This window comes from Ranitomeya variabilis, chromosome 2, assembly GCF_051348905.1.
Source record: "Ranitomeya variabilis isolate aRanVar5 chromosome 2, aRanVar5.hap1, whole genome shotgun sequence".
NCBI lineage: Eukaryota > Metazoa > Chordata > Amphibia > Anura > Dendrobatidae > Ranitomeya > Ranitomeya variabilis.
This window is the reverse complement of record NC_135233.1, coordinates 88,985,699-89,000,956: the sequence shown is the minus strand read 5'-3', so window position 1 is coordinate 89,000,956 and position 15,258 is coordinate 88,985,699. Positions and strand designations below refer to the sequence as shown.

General features: G+C 45.1%; 1 protein-coding gene across 1 annotated transcript; it reads left to right on the top strand.

Annotated features, from left to right (window-relative positions):
• The first annotated feature begins 424 nt into the window (after window positions 1-424).
• CRLS1 (cardiolipin synthase 1) lies at window positions 425-14,862 on the top strand. Its single transcript, XM_077282649.1, has 7 exons — window positions 425-814; window positions 4,345-4,482; window positions 5,036-5,165; window positions 6,377-6,462; window positions 11,977-12,045; window positions 13,477-13,568; window positions 14,371-14,862. The coding sequence occupies exons 1-7, from the start codon at window positions 512-514 to the stop codon at window positions 14,456-14,458; spliced, it is 906 nt and encodes a 301-aa protein (XP_077138764.1). The 5' UTR covers window positions 425-511; the 3' UTR covers window positions 14,459-14,862.
• Window positions 14,863-15,258: the final 396 nt, after the last annotated feature.

The following is a 15,258-nucleotide window of genomic DNA, read 5'->3' as shown; positions in this document are numbered from 1 at the left end:
GGGCCGGCAGCATTAGCCTTGTATTGGGGGCAGGACCCTCTGTGCCGGCAGCATTAGCCTTGTATTGGGGGCAGGACCCTCTGGGCCGGCAGCATTAGCCTTGTATTGGGGGCAGGACCCTCTGTGCCGGCAGCATTAGCCTTGTATTGGGGGCAGGACCCTCTGTGCCGGCAGCATTAGCTCTCCTGTGCCCACATTGCTGCCAGTTGTTCCTGTCTGACACCTGTTCACCTCAGGGAAGCTCAGCACAGGAGAACATACAGTATACTATGCACCGTGACTAGCGGACAAGAGCAGCCCCCCAGCCCCAGCATGGCGCCCCTCCTGCACAGTGTTACATAGGGCTGGGGTTTCTGCATTCCGTCACCAAGGTAACGCCGCCTCCAGCCTCGACAGGAGGCGCAACAAGGGGTTAACGCCGTAAAGTATGCTGCTTGTCGCACAGACGGGGCCGGGTGTGAGGGCAGGTCGGCCGCCTGGGGAGCGGTGAGCCCCGGCTGTCACTATCGCTATGTCGGTGCTCGCATTACTGCTGGGCCGGTGCTCGCCGTCTGCGCTCAGCTGCCCGGCTCGGCGGCTGATAAGGGGCTGCGATATGTTACCGGAAGCCCGGGCTCGCCATGTGCTGGGTGTACGGGACATTCCGGTCACCAGGCCGCTGCTCTCCGCCCATCTGCTCCGGTCCCTGCACGGCCGCGCCGCCCAACACCTGCCCCTGCTGCGGCCCTGCGGGAGCACCGTGCGCGGGCGGCACAAGTCCGGGAGCCCCGAGGCCGAGGAGAGCGGCGCCGCCCGGACACCGGAGCCCGACCTGGTGATTATATAGGCGGGCACGGGAGGGGAGGTCACCGGGGCGGCTGCCACTAGTTCTGCTGTGCAAGTACCGCTGCTGCTAGTCCCAGAACTACAGCTTGTGCACATGGTGCAGACTTGTAAGCAAATCCTGATGGCGGCAGAGAGTGAGACTTCTGAAGTGTGAGGCCATGTGCACACGTTGCGGTTTTTACTGCGGATCCGCAGCAGTTTTCCATGCGGTGTACAGTACCATGTAAACCTATGGAAAATAAAAACCACTGTGCACATGGTGCGGAAAAAAACGCGTGGAAACGCTGCTTTGTATTTTCCGCAGCATGTCAATTCTTTGTGTGGATTCCGCAGCGGTTTTACACCTACTCCATAATAGGAAACCGCAGGTGTAAAACCGCAGTGAAATCTGCACAAAAACCGCGGTAAACCCGCAGGAAAAACGTGGTGTTTTTGCCCTGTGGATTTATCAAATCCACTGCGGAAAAATCCGCAGAGTACCATTCTACGTGTGCACATGCCCTCAGGCATTTGGTGCTTATTCTTGACTTCCAGATTGGTGCAAAGAATAATCTGCCGCCTGTCAGTTCTCTGTGCTCAGTTCTTGAAAAATCCACAGGTTAAATGCACTACGTTTTACCTGCGGATTTCCTGCATTTTTTGTGCGGATTCCACCTGCGGTTTTACACCTGCGGATTCCTATTATGGAGCAGGTGCAAACCGCTGCGGAATCCGCACAAGGAATTGACATGCTGCAGAAAATAAACCACAGAGTTTCCGCCCGTTATTTTCCTCAGCATGTGCTGTGCGGATTTTGTTTTCCATAGGTTTGCATGGAACTGTACACCGCATGGAAAACTGCTGCGGATCCACAGGCAAATCCGCAACGTGTGCACATGGCCTAAAGGGGTCGTCCGCTATTAAGCCAACCCCTTCTTACACTAAATGTTCAGCCGTGATAAAATAAGCTGATACTCGCCTCCCGTTCCATCAGTGTCAGCACTCGTGGTCCCACTGTGGTCCGGTCCGGGGCCTCCCATCTTCTTACGATGACGTCCTCTTCTTGTCTTCACACTGCGGCTCCGGCACAGGCGTACTTACCTCTCCTGTTGAGGGCAGAGCAAAGTACTGCAGTGCGCAGGTGTCGGGGAAGGTCAGAGAGGCCCGATGCCTGTGCACTGCGGTACTTTGCTCTGCCCTCAACAGGAGAGGTAAGTACGCCTGCGCCGGAGAGGAGGACATCATCGTAAGAAGATGGGAGGCCCCGGACCGCCCCTGGGTGAGTATAATCTAACCTCTTTTTCTCATCTTTCAGGATACATCGGGGGTTTATCTACAGCATTACAGAATTCTGTGGATAAACCCTTGATGCCAGTGGGCTTAGCTCACCATCAATTTTGGGGGTGACAGGTTCACTTTACACAGCCTGCTCTAAGCATAGTTGGTAAGCGCTATCTATGTGTTACTATCGTGTGTTTATCAATACATTTGTTGTACTAAGTAGGTAATCATCAGTCTGTGTATTGCCGACTATTTGTGTTTCATGCTCTGTGCAGTTATATGTTCTGAAATGCTCCTGTTATTGCATCCTATAGTTTCACCCTTTCCTGTCACATCTGCAATCAATAAAAGAAGGTTACAATTTTACAGCCTCTTTTCTTAAAGAAGACGGGGTTTAGCGTCATGTCTCATTGCACACCCTGCTAACGTGTATGAGGACAGTATATGTAATATTGGAAGAAACGGAACTGCAACATTGCTATAGAAAAATCACAGAAAAATGGAATTGGCCAATCCATGAGAGCCCAACAGCCATGAGCAGGTGTACCTTATTGTTAGTACCCTATCCTGATAAGTCACCTCTCCTGTAGTTTTTCTGTAGCAATATTGCAGTCCTGTTTCTTCCAATATTCCATATGTACATAATGTAGCAGTCTCCTTTTTATGGCAGTAATGCAATTACTATATTCTCAGTTTATTATTTTTAGCATTTCAGAGTGCAGCTATTTTTTCTTCGGTATATTGTCTTAGCTGGCACCAGTACACACTAGTTTGGATGTGTTGGTCAGTTTTCTGTTTTTGTCTGTTGTCATTAATACTGCTGCTCTACTGCCTCTCCTATGTTATCTACACTGCTGTCACTATAGTATTCACCGTCCAGCTGTCTTCACTATACAACTCCGCTCTTCACTATTCTTGGTATCATTGCTGATACAACTACTATTATACATCAGCTAGTACTGGCACTGCTACTATTACTGCCACTATATATCACCTAGTACTGGTACAGCTATTATACAGCTATTGCTGTTATACATCAACTACTATTCACATTACTATTACCCTGACACCTCAAAGCGTTTTTTATTTGAAATAAAAACAAAACACACTTTTACCTTTTTATTTAAAGACTAGAAATAGGCCCAATGCTATTGCATCGGAAGTGCATTGAAATGAACGCGCGCCTTGCGGGGGATTTGAATCCCACGCGGCACCACTCATTGGCTCAGCCGGCGGGGCAGAGGATTTGAATCCCGCGCCGCTCATTGGCTCAGCCAATAAGCAGTGCTTTGGCGGGGGACTTGAATCCCGCGCCGCTCATTGGCTCAGCCGGCGGCAGCTCAGCCAATGAGCGGCGCTGCGGCTTTAAGCAGTGCGGGAATCAAATCCCCTGCCAAAGCCGCGCGTCATTGGCTGAGTGGCGCGGGATTCAAATCCCCCGCTGGCTGAGCCAATGAGCGGTGCCGCGTGGGATTTGAATCCCCCACCAAACCTCAGCCGGTGGGCGGCTCAGCCAATGAGCGAAGCTGCGCGACTTTGGCGGGGGATTTGAATCCCACACCGCTCATTGGCTGATTGTGGGATAGCGACACAATCACCGGAAGCTGTGACAGAGCCAATTGGCAATTATATTTTAGATAACAAACAGTTATACTCACCTAACACCTAATTCCATTGAAGCCATGGTCTCCTGTATTAAAACAAAAATAAAAAACAAACATATCCCTCACCTGTCCGTCATTCTGTCCCACGCCGTAATCCATGTCTGGGAATAAACAGTTTTCAACCTGGATGGTGCCAAGATGCGACCATCCAGGCTGAGAACCTCTGGTGAATGAGCTGCGTCAGTGGATTACGGTGAGGGATATGGTTGTTTTTTATTTTTGTTTTATTACAGGAGACCATGGCTTCAATGGAATTGTGCAAGTGTGAACGTAGCCTAAAAGTAGGGGGTATTGGAAGGCTATGTATTTCAATACTAGTATGGGGGCACTGGGAGGCTGTGTATTTCTACATTAATAGTAAGGGGATACTGGGAGTGCTTGTATTCCTGGGCTTTGACGGTAGGTGGCACTGGGCAGGCGTGTATTTCTAAGTTAAAAATAGATGGGCACTATGAGGTCGTGTATTTCTATTTTAATAGTAGGGGGCAATAGGAGGGAGTGTATTCCTTGGCTATGATAATAGGTGGGCATCGGGAGGTTGTGTATTTCTATACTGGGTATTAACCCTGGGAATGTTCTGCATTCTGTTTTACAGTATGAAAATCCATGGACGATCCCAAATCTCTTGTCTATGACTAGGATCGGTTTGTCTCCTGTTCTCGGTTACCTGATTGTCGCAGAAAACTTTAATTTTGCTCTTGGAATTTTCGTTCTCGCGGGGATAACTGATTTGGTGAGTGTTCAGCAGCTCCGGTCATCAGTGTATAGACCAGATGACGATCACCCTTAACAAGGTGTCTCATTTGTTATACTGAAGAAGACTTGGGGGGGTATCCATGTGGGAGCAGCAACTTAGTCCTCTCATACCATGAAATGGTGGCAGCACAAATAGCTATTCAGTTTTTCCCATTTTTAAAGAGTCTGTGGGATGTGGGTTCCACCTCGAGGCCTCTCGCCTAAACCTAGAACTGGGGCCTTCCACCCAAATCTCTCCGTGAGAAAGGAACCGAGCCCTATATTGGATACAAGTGTGGATCCCAGAGGTGTGCTGCACCCATCAGACATTTATGATGTTTCCTGTTGATATGTCATCCATGGCTGTAATGGGAGCACCCTGGCAAAGTGTGTAAATTTGGTGACCTGTGGTTCTGAGTATAAACATGTTTGGCTCGCTGCGATCTTGTATGACCTTTCCAAAAGGCAGGTTTGGATGACAATTTTCACACGTATATGACATTCAGATCACTTTGATTTTTGACTTTCTAATGTATGTTTTCTGGTTATAGCTGGATGGCTATATCGCAAGGAACTGGGCCAATCAGAAGTCTGCATTGGGAAGTGCTCTGGATCCACTTGCAGACAAAATCCTCATCAGCGTCCTGTACGTCTGCTTAACATATGCAAATCTGATCCCAGGTAAGTAAGTGCCAAGCCAAGAGGTTGTATGTCACAGTCTCTCTCCATCCACCGCTTTTATGCTTCAAGGAGTTGTCCGACAGTCACAACTTGTCACCTGTCTATGTGATCAGTCATGAGTGTCTAATCCTTCCGACCATGAGAACTGGGGTCCTGTGTCCCCATTTTGAATAGAGCATTGGTTGTGCGTTTTCACTGCTTCTAAAGTCTATGGAACTGATGAAAACCGTAACCCTGTCATTCCCATTAACTTCAAACTGGCGGGCTGCAAGAGCGCACAGTCGGCACGCCAGTCACAATGGGGACGTGGGGCCATCCTTCTGGTCATCGTTGGGAAGTCCAGTGTTTACTGGTTTAGTTGCCATCCCTGGTGTCATATGTTGTCCTTGGTGCTGAGTCTTTTGGTTTCTTGTGAAATTTCTGTCTCTGAAGCCGTTCTGTGCGGCTCTCAGGAGTTCTTGACTGATAGATTTGAGATTATGGCTGTATGCACACGTTGCAGATTTTTCGCGGTTTTTTTGCTATAAAAATGCTAAAAAAAAGCATTCATTATGCATCCCCATCATTTAGAATGCATTCCGCAATTTTTGTGCACATGATGCGTTGTTTTCCGCGAAAAAAACGCATTGCGGTAAAAAAACGCAGCATGTTCACTAATTTTGCGGATTTTTTTGTGGATTTCCCAATATATTATTGCATTGGGAACCTCTGGAAAAATCCGCAAAAAAAACGCAAGAAAAACGCAAGAAAAAGACTCAAAAAACGCATGCGGATTTCTTGCAGAAAATGTCCGGTTTTGCTCAGGAAATTTCTGCAAGAAATCCTGAACGTGTGCACATAGCCTAATGGGATTTCATTATATAAAACTTGTGCACTTGCCAAATGTACGCATGGGGGGGGGGCTAGAGTAAATGCGCGGCTAATCTGGTAAGATGCGTCATTCAGAGGGCATATATAATCACCAATGTATCGCCCAATACCAGCTCATGCTTTGGCATGTAGTGGGGCCTGGTATTGCCATCTCTAGATTCATATAAATGTGGCACTTTACAGGTGGACACAATTCCATGGTGGGCTACATGCAGATAGGGCCAGCAGTAAGTTGATGGCACATTTATATAATTTGGCCATAGCATCGTATCTGCACATATACGTTGTTTATTTCCATCAATCATTAAACCTCTGCTGTGTCTGGTTTTATTGTTTTTCAGTTCCTCTGACAGTCATGATCATCTTGAGGGACATTGCATTGATTGGTGCTGTTTTTTACGTTCGTTATAAAACCCTTCCACCTCCAGTAAGTACATGTGATGTGTGCTTGGTTCCTTGTGTCTACAGCTTAAAGGGATATTCAGTCGTTTCCTTATACCACCCACTATTATAGAACCGCCCCATTTATCACCAATTTCTTCAGCAGGTGATAAGTTAGACTGGAAATCCATTGAGAAAGGGTCCTTTACCCAAATATTATACATTGATCTGTAAAAGTGGCTTCAGAGCAGAAAAACTTATTTTTTTTTTTTTTCTATTTTGAAAAAAAACAAACAAACTTGGCACCGAATGAGTTAAATTCATTAAACTCTTCTTGTAAAGTACTGGGCTTTTCCTAATGCTTGAAAAAAGGTTTCACAATCACATAATTATTCATAAAGTGTTACTGATAATCAGGCAGAGATTGATCTGGTGTTGTTTTTTTTTTTTGTTTGTTTTTTTATACTAGGACGGAATTATTATTATTATTATTATTATTTATATAGCACCATTAATTCCATGTTGCTGTACATGTGAAAAGGGGTTACATACAGGGTTATAGATATAATTTACAGTACACAAATTTACAATGACAGACTGGTACAGAGGGGAGAAGACCCTGTCCTTGCGGGCTTACATTCTATGGGGCCCTACCATTGCTTTTTGGCTGCAGATTAGTGAAAAGTGAGTGTGCTCGGATAAGGTATCATAATCAAGTATTTTCAGCTAGCAGGCTGAAAATACTCAATTAGGACACAAGCATGCTGGGATAACACTAATCCGAGCACTCTCTCATTACGGCCGGCGTCACACTTGGCGTAAGACAATACGCCACGTATTATACGTCCGTACTACGGCCGTAATACGGAGAAATGTTCCCAAAATAGTGATCCATAGGCAGGGTGTGTCAGCGTATTTTGCGCATGGCATCCTCCGTATGTAATCCGTATGGCATCCGTACTGCGAGATTTTCCCGCAGGCTTGCAAAACCGACATCTAATGGATATATGTGCTCAAATGTTCATTAAAACATATATACAGTATATATATATATATATATATATATATGTATGTATGTATATGTATGTATATATATATATATATATATATATATATATATATATAATATGTCATTGAGACACACATATATATATATATATTCTGTATTTATATTTAATTCAGCGCGATATATGTTAAAAGCCGGTAATTCAATTGCCGGCTTTTCATTTCTCCTTCCCAAACCCGACAGGATATGAGACATGATTACATACAGTAAACCATCTCATATCCCCCTTTTTTTTTTTTTTTTTGCATATTCCACACTACTAATGTTAGTAGTGTGTATGTGCAAAATTTCAGCGCTGTAGCTGCTGAAATAAAGGGTTAAATGGCGGAAAAAATTGGCGTGGGCTCCCGCGCAATTTTCTCCGCCAGAATGGTAAAGCCAGTGACTGAGGGCAGATATTAATAGCCAGGAGAGGGTCCATGGTTATTGGCCCCCCCGTGGCTACAAACATCTGCCCCCAGCCACCCCAGAAAAGGCACATCTGGAAGATGCGCCTGTTCTGGCACTTGGCCACTCTCTTCCCACTCCCTGTAGCGGTGGGATATGGGGTAATGAAGGGTTAATGCCACCTTGCTATTGTAAGGTGACATTAAGCCAGATTAATAATGGAGAGGCGTCAATTATGACACCTATCCATTATTAATCCAATTGTTGGAAAGGGTTAAAAAACACACACACACATTATTAAAAAGGATTTTAATGAAATAAACACAGCGGTTGTTGTAATAATTTATTGTTCTCGCAATCCATTTCCAGGCCCTCGCTTGGCAAAATAATTAACGCACAAGATACATACCTTCTGATGTCAGATCACGTCCCACGAAGTAATCCATCTGAAGGGGTTAACTAATATTACAGGCACGAGCTGCGATAAACCACTCGGTCGTGCCTGTAATGCCCGGGTGCTGAAAGGAAAGCAGTGATCTATACTTACGTTGAGTCGCGGTGAGGCGCCCTCTGGTGGATTTTCTCATGAACTGCAGCCTGGGAACTTTTTCCCACGCTCCAGGTCATATGAGGACATCCACCAGGGGGCGCATCACTGCGACTGAAGGAAATGTAGGTCAATGACCTACATTTCATTCATTCGCCGGGGATTACAGGCACGGAGCACAGCTGCATTTAGCAGGGCTCCTGCCTGTAATATTAGTTAACCCCTTCAGATGGATTACATCGTGGGACGTGATCTGACATCAGAAGGTATGTATATTGTGCGTTTATTATTTTGCCAAGCGAGGGTTTGCAAATGGATTGCGAGAACAATAAATTATTACAACAACCGCTGTGTTTATTTCATTAAAATCCTTTTTAATCATGTGTGTGTTTTTTTAACCCTTTCCTACAATTGGATTAATAATGGATAGGTGTCATAATTGACGCCTCTCCATTATTAATCTGGCTTAATGTCACCTTACAATAGCAAGGTGGCATTAACCCTTCATTACCCCATAGCCCACCGCTACAGGGAGTGGGAAGAGAGTGGCCAAGTGCCAGAATAGGCGCATCTTCCAGATGTGCCTTTTCTGGGGTGGCTGGGGGCAGATGTTTTTAGCCACGGGGGGGGCAATAACCATGGACCCTCTCCTGGCTATTAATATCTGCCCTCAGTCACTGGCTTTACCATCCTGGCGGAGAAAATTGCGCGGGAGCCCACGCCAATTTTTTCCGCCATTTAACCCTTTATTTTAGCAGCTACAGCGCTGAAATTTTGCACATACACACTACTAACATTAGTAGTGTGGAATATGCAAAAAAAATGGGGATATGAGATGGTTTACTGTATGTAAACCATGTCTCATATCATGTCGGGTTTGTGCAGGAGAAATGAAAAGCCGGCAATTGAATTACCGACTTTTCACTAACACCGCTGCGTATTTCTCGCAAGTCACACTGCTGGTCCGTGTGGAATCCGTATTTTTCTCGCCCCCATAGACTTTCATTGGCGTATTATTTGCGCAATACGCTGACAAACGCAGCATGCTGCGATTTTGTACGGCCGTAGAAAGCCGTATAATACTGAACCGTAATATACGGCTAATAGGAGCAGCCCCATTGAGAATAATTGTGCCGTATGTAATGCGAGTTTTACGGACGTAGTTTCTGCGCTCTTACGTCCGTAAAACTCGCCAGTGTGACGCCGGCCTACCAGTGCAGATCTAAAGATGACCTGTCACAAGGTCAAATATCCAAGTAGCGAGAAAAAAATTCAAACCGCCAGAATTACATTTTTTTTGGTTGCCGCTACATTGCATTAAAATGCAATAAACACTACAGGTATCGGAAAATGGTGCAAATTTATTTATTTATTTATTTTTAGCAAACTTTGGAAATTTTTTTTCACCACTTGATAAAAATAACCTAGACATGTTTGGTGTCTATGAACTCATAATGACCTGGAGAATCATAATGGCAGGTCAGTTTTAGCATTTATTGAACCTAGCAAAAAAGCCAAATAAAAAATAAGTGAAGTGTGGGATTGCATTTTTTTTGCAATTTCACCGCACTTGGAATTTTTTTTCCCATTTGCTAGTACAAGACATGGTAAAACCAATGGTGTCATTCAAAAGTACAACTCGTCTTGCAAAAAATAAGCCTTCACATGGCCATATTGATGGAAAAATAAAAAAAGTTATGGCTCTGGGAAGAAGGGGAGCAAAAAAAAGAAAATGTAAAAACGAAAAAGGGCTGCGTCTTGAAGGGGTTAAAGAAATGATGAACGATCCACTGGATCGCAATGGGTCTGTGGTTTTGCAGCTGGAGGGATAGGACACAGGACCTCTGCTGTGGCAGTCGGTGGAGTCCAAGCCGTTATACCCGCACTGATCTAACATCACCAATTCACTAGTGATGATCTGTTTATACCCCTCTAATGAGAACACATGCTGTTCGCTTTTAAGCTTTTTGAACCAAAACCAGAAGTGGCTCCAACAGGAATGGGAAACATACAGCACTTGCTTACATGGCGTCTTCATGCTGGATCCAGAATTTTGCTCAGAAACATGCATCAAAAACTATTGTGTTTTCAGCCTTAACGATTATTGTATTTTTAAAGCACCATCAGTTCCAGGGTGCTGTACATATGAGAAGGGTTGCATACATGTAGTATGTAGTATACAAGGAAATGAGCAGTGACTGACAGGTACAGAGGGGAGAAGATCCTCACGGGCTTACAATCTACAGAGTAAGGCTACTTTCACACTAGCGTCGGGCTAACGTTCCCGACGCTAGCGTTGTCTCCGCCGCACAACGGGGGCAGCGGATGCATTTTTCCAGCGCATCCGCTGCCCCATTGTGAGGTGCGGGGAGGTGGGGGCGGAGTTCCGGCCGCGCATGCGCGGTCGGAAAAGACGTTTACGATGGAGCAAAAAACGTTGCAAGCAACGTTTTTTGCTCCCGACGGTCCGCCACTGCACGACGCATCTGTCGCTCGACGGGTGCGACGTGTGGCAATCCGTCACAATGCGTCGCTTAATGTTAATCAATGGTGAAAAAACGCATCCTGCAAACACTTTTGCAGGATGCGTTTTTTCGTCAAAACGACGCATTGTGATGGAATGCAGTTAACGCTAGTGTGAAAGTAGCCTAAGGCTAAGTTCACATTTGCATCTATGTGCGCAGCGTATCATCTGCATATGCAAACGCACGTTTATGCAGCATTTTTTATCCGCATCAGCTTACACCTGATGGCAAAAAAAAACTCGCTGCGTGTTCATGCGTTTTTTGCCTGCGTTTGCATTTTTTATGCTCATGTGCTTGATATTTCCAGGAGGGCGCCTCTCAATCAGTTCCTGGACATGCGCAGTCCAACGTACGCATGCGTTCCCATAGACAGTAATGTGTTTTTTTTAACTCACTCATCTGCCTGCGCATATTTGACAGATTTTTAACGCTTCCAAAAATGCAACATGTTGCGTTCGCCGGACCCCGCTGCACACCGCGAAGTGACACATGCGCACACATACAAGGGCATGTCCATGCGTACACCATGTTAAATATATGGACGCATGACGCATGCGGATGTATACGGGTCAAACGCTGCGCGCACAGACGCAAATGTCAAACCAGCCTACTGGGGAGGAAAACGGCAGGTCGGGGGGTTGGAGCAGCTCCACTGATGGTGAGGGAACAGCGGGGTCATTGCAGGCTGTAGGCTTTACTGTAGAGACAAGTTTTCAGGTTCCATCCAAATGTTTCATTTTTTGGAGACCATCTTCGTGTTGAAGCACTCAACTCCAGAAGATTGGGGGGGATACTCAGGAAAAATGTTGCAGGCCATGGGATGAGGAGCGAACGAGAGAAGATGGTCTTGTGAGGAGCAGAGATTGCGTGTAGGAAGGTATCAGACGATGAGTTTGGAGATGAATGGAGGAGACAGAGTGGAGGACGGACTGCGAGGGTGTTAGATGGGGATCAGCCTGCTCTGTCCTAGGTGTGAAAGTTATTTTAACAAATTGTCTTACACATTGATAGCACATATTTTCTTTTTACCTTTAGAGAACTCTTGGCAGATACTTTAACCCTTGCTATGCAACTGCTCAGTTAGAGCCAACGTTTATCAGTAAGGTAAGTATATGTCTATTCATGTGTTGTCTTTTCTGTGTACATTATGTGAATTTTCCAAAGCAAGAAGAATTAGAAAATCCGCCGACACGGCTTTTATACGGCAGGTGATGGTAACGATTACCTCCAATGTGTCTCCCAGCGGCGACAATGTTCAGTCACCAAGATTACAAGCAAAGTCCACAGTGAATAGAATAAAGATGATGGTTGCAGCACTCACTAAAAATTTGCAACCTCTAAGGCTGCGTGCACACGTTGCGTTTTTTTTCGCTATCAAAACGCATACATATGCATCCTATCATTGAGAATGCATTCTGCAATTTTTGTGCACATGATGCATTTTTTTCCAGCTATATAATGCATTGGGAAAGTTCCGGGAAAAAAAACGCGAAAAAAACGCGTGCGGTTTTCTTGCAGAAAATGTCCGGTTTTCTTCAGGAATTTTCTGCAAGAAATTCTTACATGTGCACATACCCTAAATGGGCATCTAAAGCGTAACATTTTTCCTTGTGGAGAATAACACGTCAGTGTGAGGATGCTTAAAAGCCATGCAATGCTCTTCTTGGAAATTTAAATATGCAAATTGCCTCTTCAGTGAGGAAGAGGACTAGAACTCTAGTTCCACCAATTGGAAGTAGCAATCCTAACAGTCATGGCTGTTAAGCTTCCTCACACTGGAGTTACCCCTTAGATCTCGGTCAGAAGTCTCTCACCTAGCTAAACCAGATCTCACACTTTGCACTGACAAGAGGCAACGCTCCAAAACAGTGTCTGCAAATTAAGATTCTGGTTTGGCTGTAATCCTAAGTCATGTGACAAGGCTCGTTAGAGGGTCGATATTGACTTTTAGAATTGCTACTTCCATAATTGTAGCAAATGCAGAGCATATTCCAAAAATGTCTTAATAGATATGGGGGGCCCCTGCAAAAGCCATCTTGTATATAGGCAGAGAATGCAACGGGCAGTTGACAGAGTATGCTATTAAATAGATGTGGGTCTAACTGCGTAGATGCTGTGGCCGCTATTGATCCTGGCCGCTAAGGGTCATTTCCAATCCCAGCAGTTATTTAGGTGTCACTCGCCAACATCTGCCTCCTACTCTACAAGTGCACTCATGGCTTACATGTACTTCACTCATTGATAAGGGGTTAAGTCCCCTTAATTCCTTTAGTGTCTGCTGACTGCCGCGGTGACCATGGCTGCACATGGTGTCGGTGCAGCATGTCATCGCTGCTGTGATGTGACCAGGGCTCCAGGGGATCATGCGAGCATTAGCTGTGGAGCCGCGGGGAGGGTACACGCGATTTACTTGTTTCTTACTTTTTACACATTTAACATTCAGATTTGGGTTACAGGCCTCTTATTAATCAGTGGTCTCTGAATTTGTCCTTTGACACCCGATAAATCTGATTTACTGTATTGTGTCTCGTTTAGATGAACACCGCAGTCCAGTTAATACTGGTGGCAGCGTCGCTCGCGGCCCCCGTATTTAATTATGTGGATAGTGTCTATCTTCAAGCGTTATGGTAAGTTACACATAATCACACTGCTCTACAGGGCGTTCTGAGATATTGGAGACCAGACTTGGGAGAAGTTACCAATGTTTGATCAGTTGGGGGGTTCTGGATGTACAACGTGAGGGGGGATTAGAGCACAACATGCCGTTCATTTATAATGCCAGTGAAAGAAATGGCCGTGTGTTACCATTTACCTCTTGCTCATAGAGGGGTCCCTCTATAATGGACATGTGCCCTCATAGGGCATATAGATTGGGCTTGTCTTGTCCACTGTGAGGATTCTCCGCTGTCAGCACTGGGATCGACAGTCATGTAACTGCAAGTATGTGATATGCATACTACCAGACACAATCCGACTAGACTCTTTCCGGCCTGGCGCAATACACTTGCATTGAGCGAGGTCGGAAACAGTCTAGTTGGGTTGTGACCAGGAATAGCCAGTGACCATTCCCAGCACTGACACCGGAGAATCCTCAGAGTATGCAGTGCACATGATGTGAGGATTCACAAGTCTACCATCAGAACTTGTCCTTTTACACCGGACAACCCCTTTAATTATCCCAATGAAATTGTGGTATCATTCCTGGTTACTTACAAATGGCCCCTATATCCATTTACTACTGCAGATATGTACAGGTGATCTGTATGGGGTATACTCCCACATTCTGTACTGGGACTGTGGGGGCATGCTGACATTTTGTATGCACCCCCCTAACCGTGAACTACGGAGGGGATCTGATCCTGATGATTCTTAGAGCCATGAGGAGTATGTTATGGTGTTTCCTGCTAATGTCAGTGTGCTTGGTTCCAGGTGTATCACTGCGTTCTCCACTGTGGCCTCTGGGTACAGCTACTACCATTATGGACAAAAGACAGTCAAAGTTTTGAACAATAAGTGAAGGCGCGGATTACTATCAGACACAAGGAGCGATGTACGATGTCTCTTCATTGTAATTACTGGACACTGATGTACAATGGGCTCCTGAGCTGGGGCGAGCACAGTCATCGTCTGAGGATCCGACTTATGCACTTAATATTCAATATTTGAATGTGGTCTTATGGACACGGGGGGTTTTGTGGAATAATTGACAATAGCTCCCACTGTGGAAATGATTTTGTCAATATCTGATGAATTTTTGAGAAATTAACTTTTTTGGCAGTGATCTTGCAATGTTATATATGATTTCTGATTTGCACAAGTAAATTACATTTATAAGGGAAAGCGCTTTGTGATTTTGGTAAACGGATATGTTCTTTATATTTCATGTATGTTACACGGGGAATAAATCAATGACACCCTGAACGTATATGACCTGTTTCACACACTCAGAAAACGAGCACTGTGGAAATTATCATTTGACCGGGTTCATACAAGCGTATCAAAACTTGTCAGTTTCATCCAGTAAACTTGGATGATTTTTTTTTTCTTGTCATCCTTGTGCAATCGATGTATGATCACCTTTGTTGCAGCAGCTATTACCGTATTTTTCAGACTATAAGACGCACCTAGGTTTTAGAGGAAGTTAGAAAAAAAAAAAAAATGTAAGTAAAAAATGTGATAAATTCTGTACTAATATCCCCTATCCTGGTATGCACAGCCCCCTCATCCCTGTCCCGGCGTGCACAGCCCCCTCATCCCCGACTCGGTATGATTGGCCCCCATCAGAAAAACATATTAAAAAAACCCATAAACTATCCT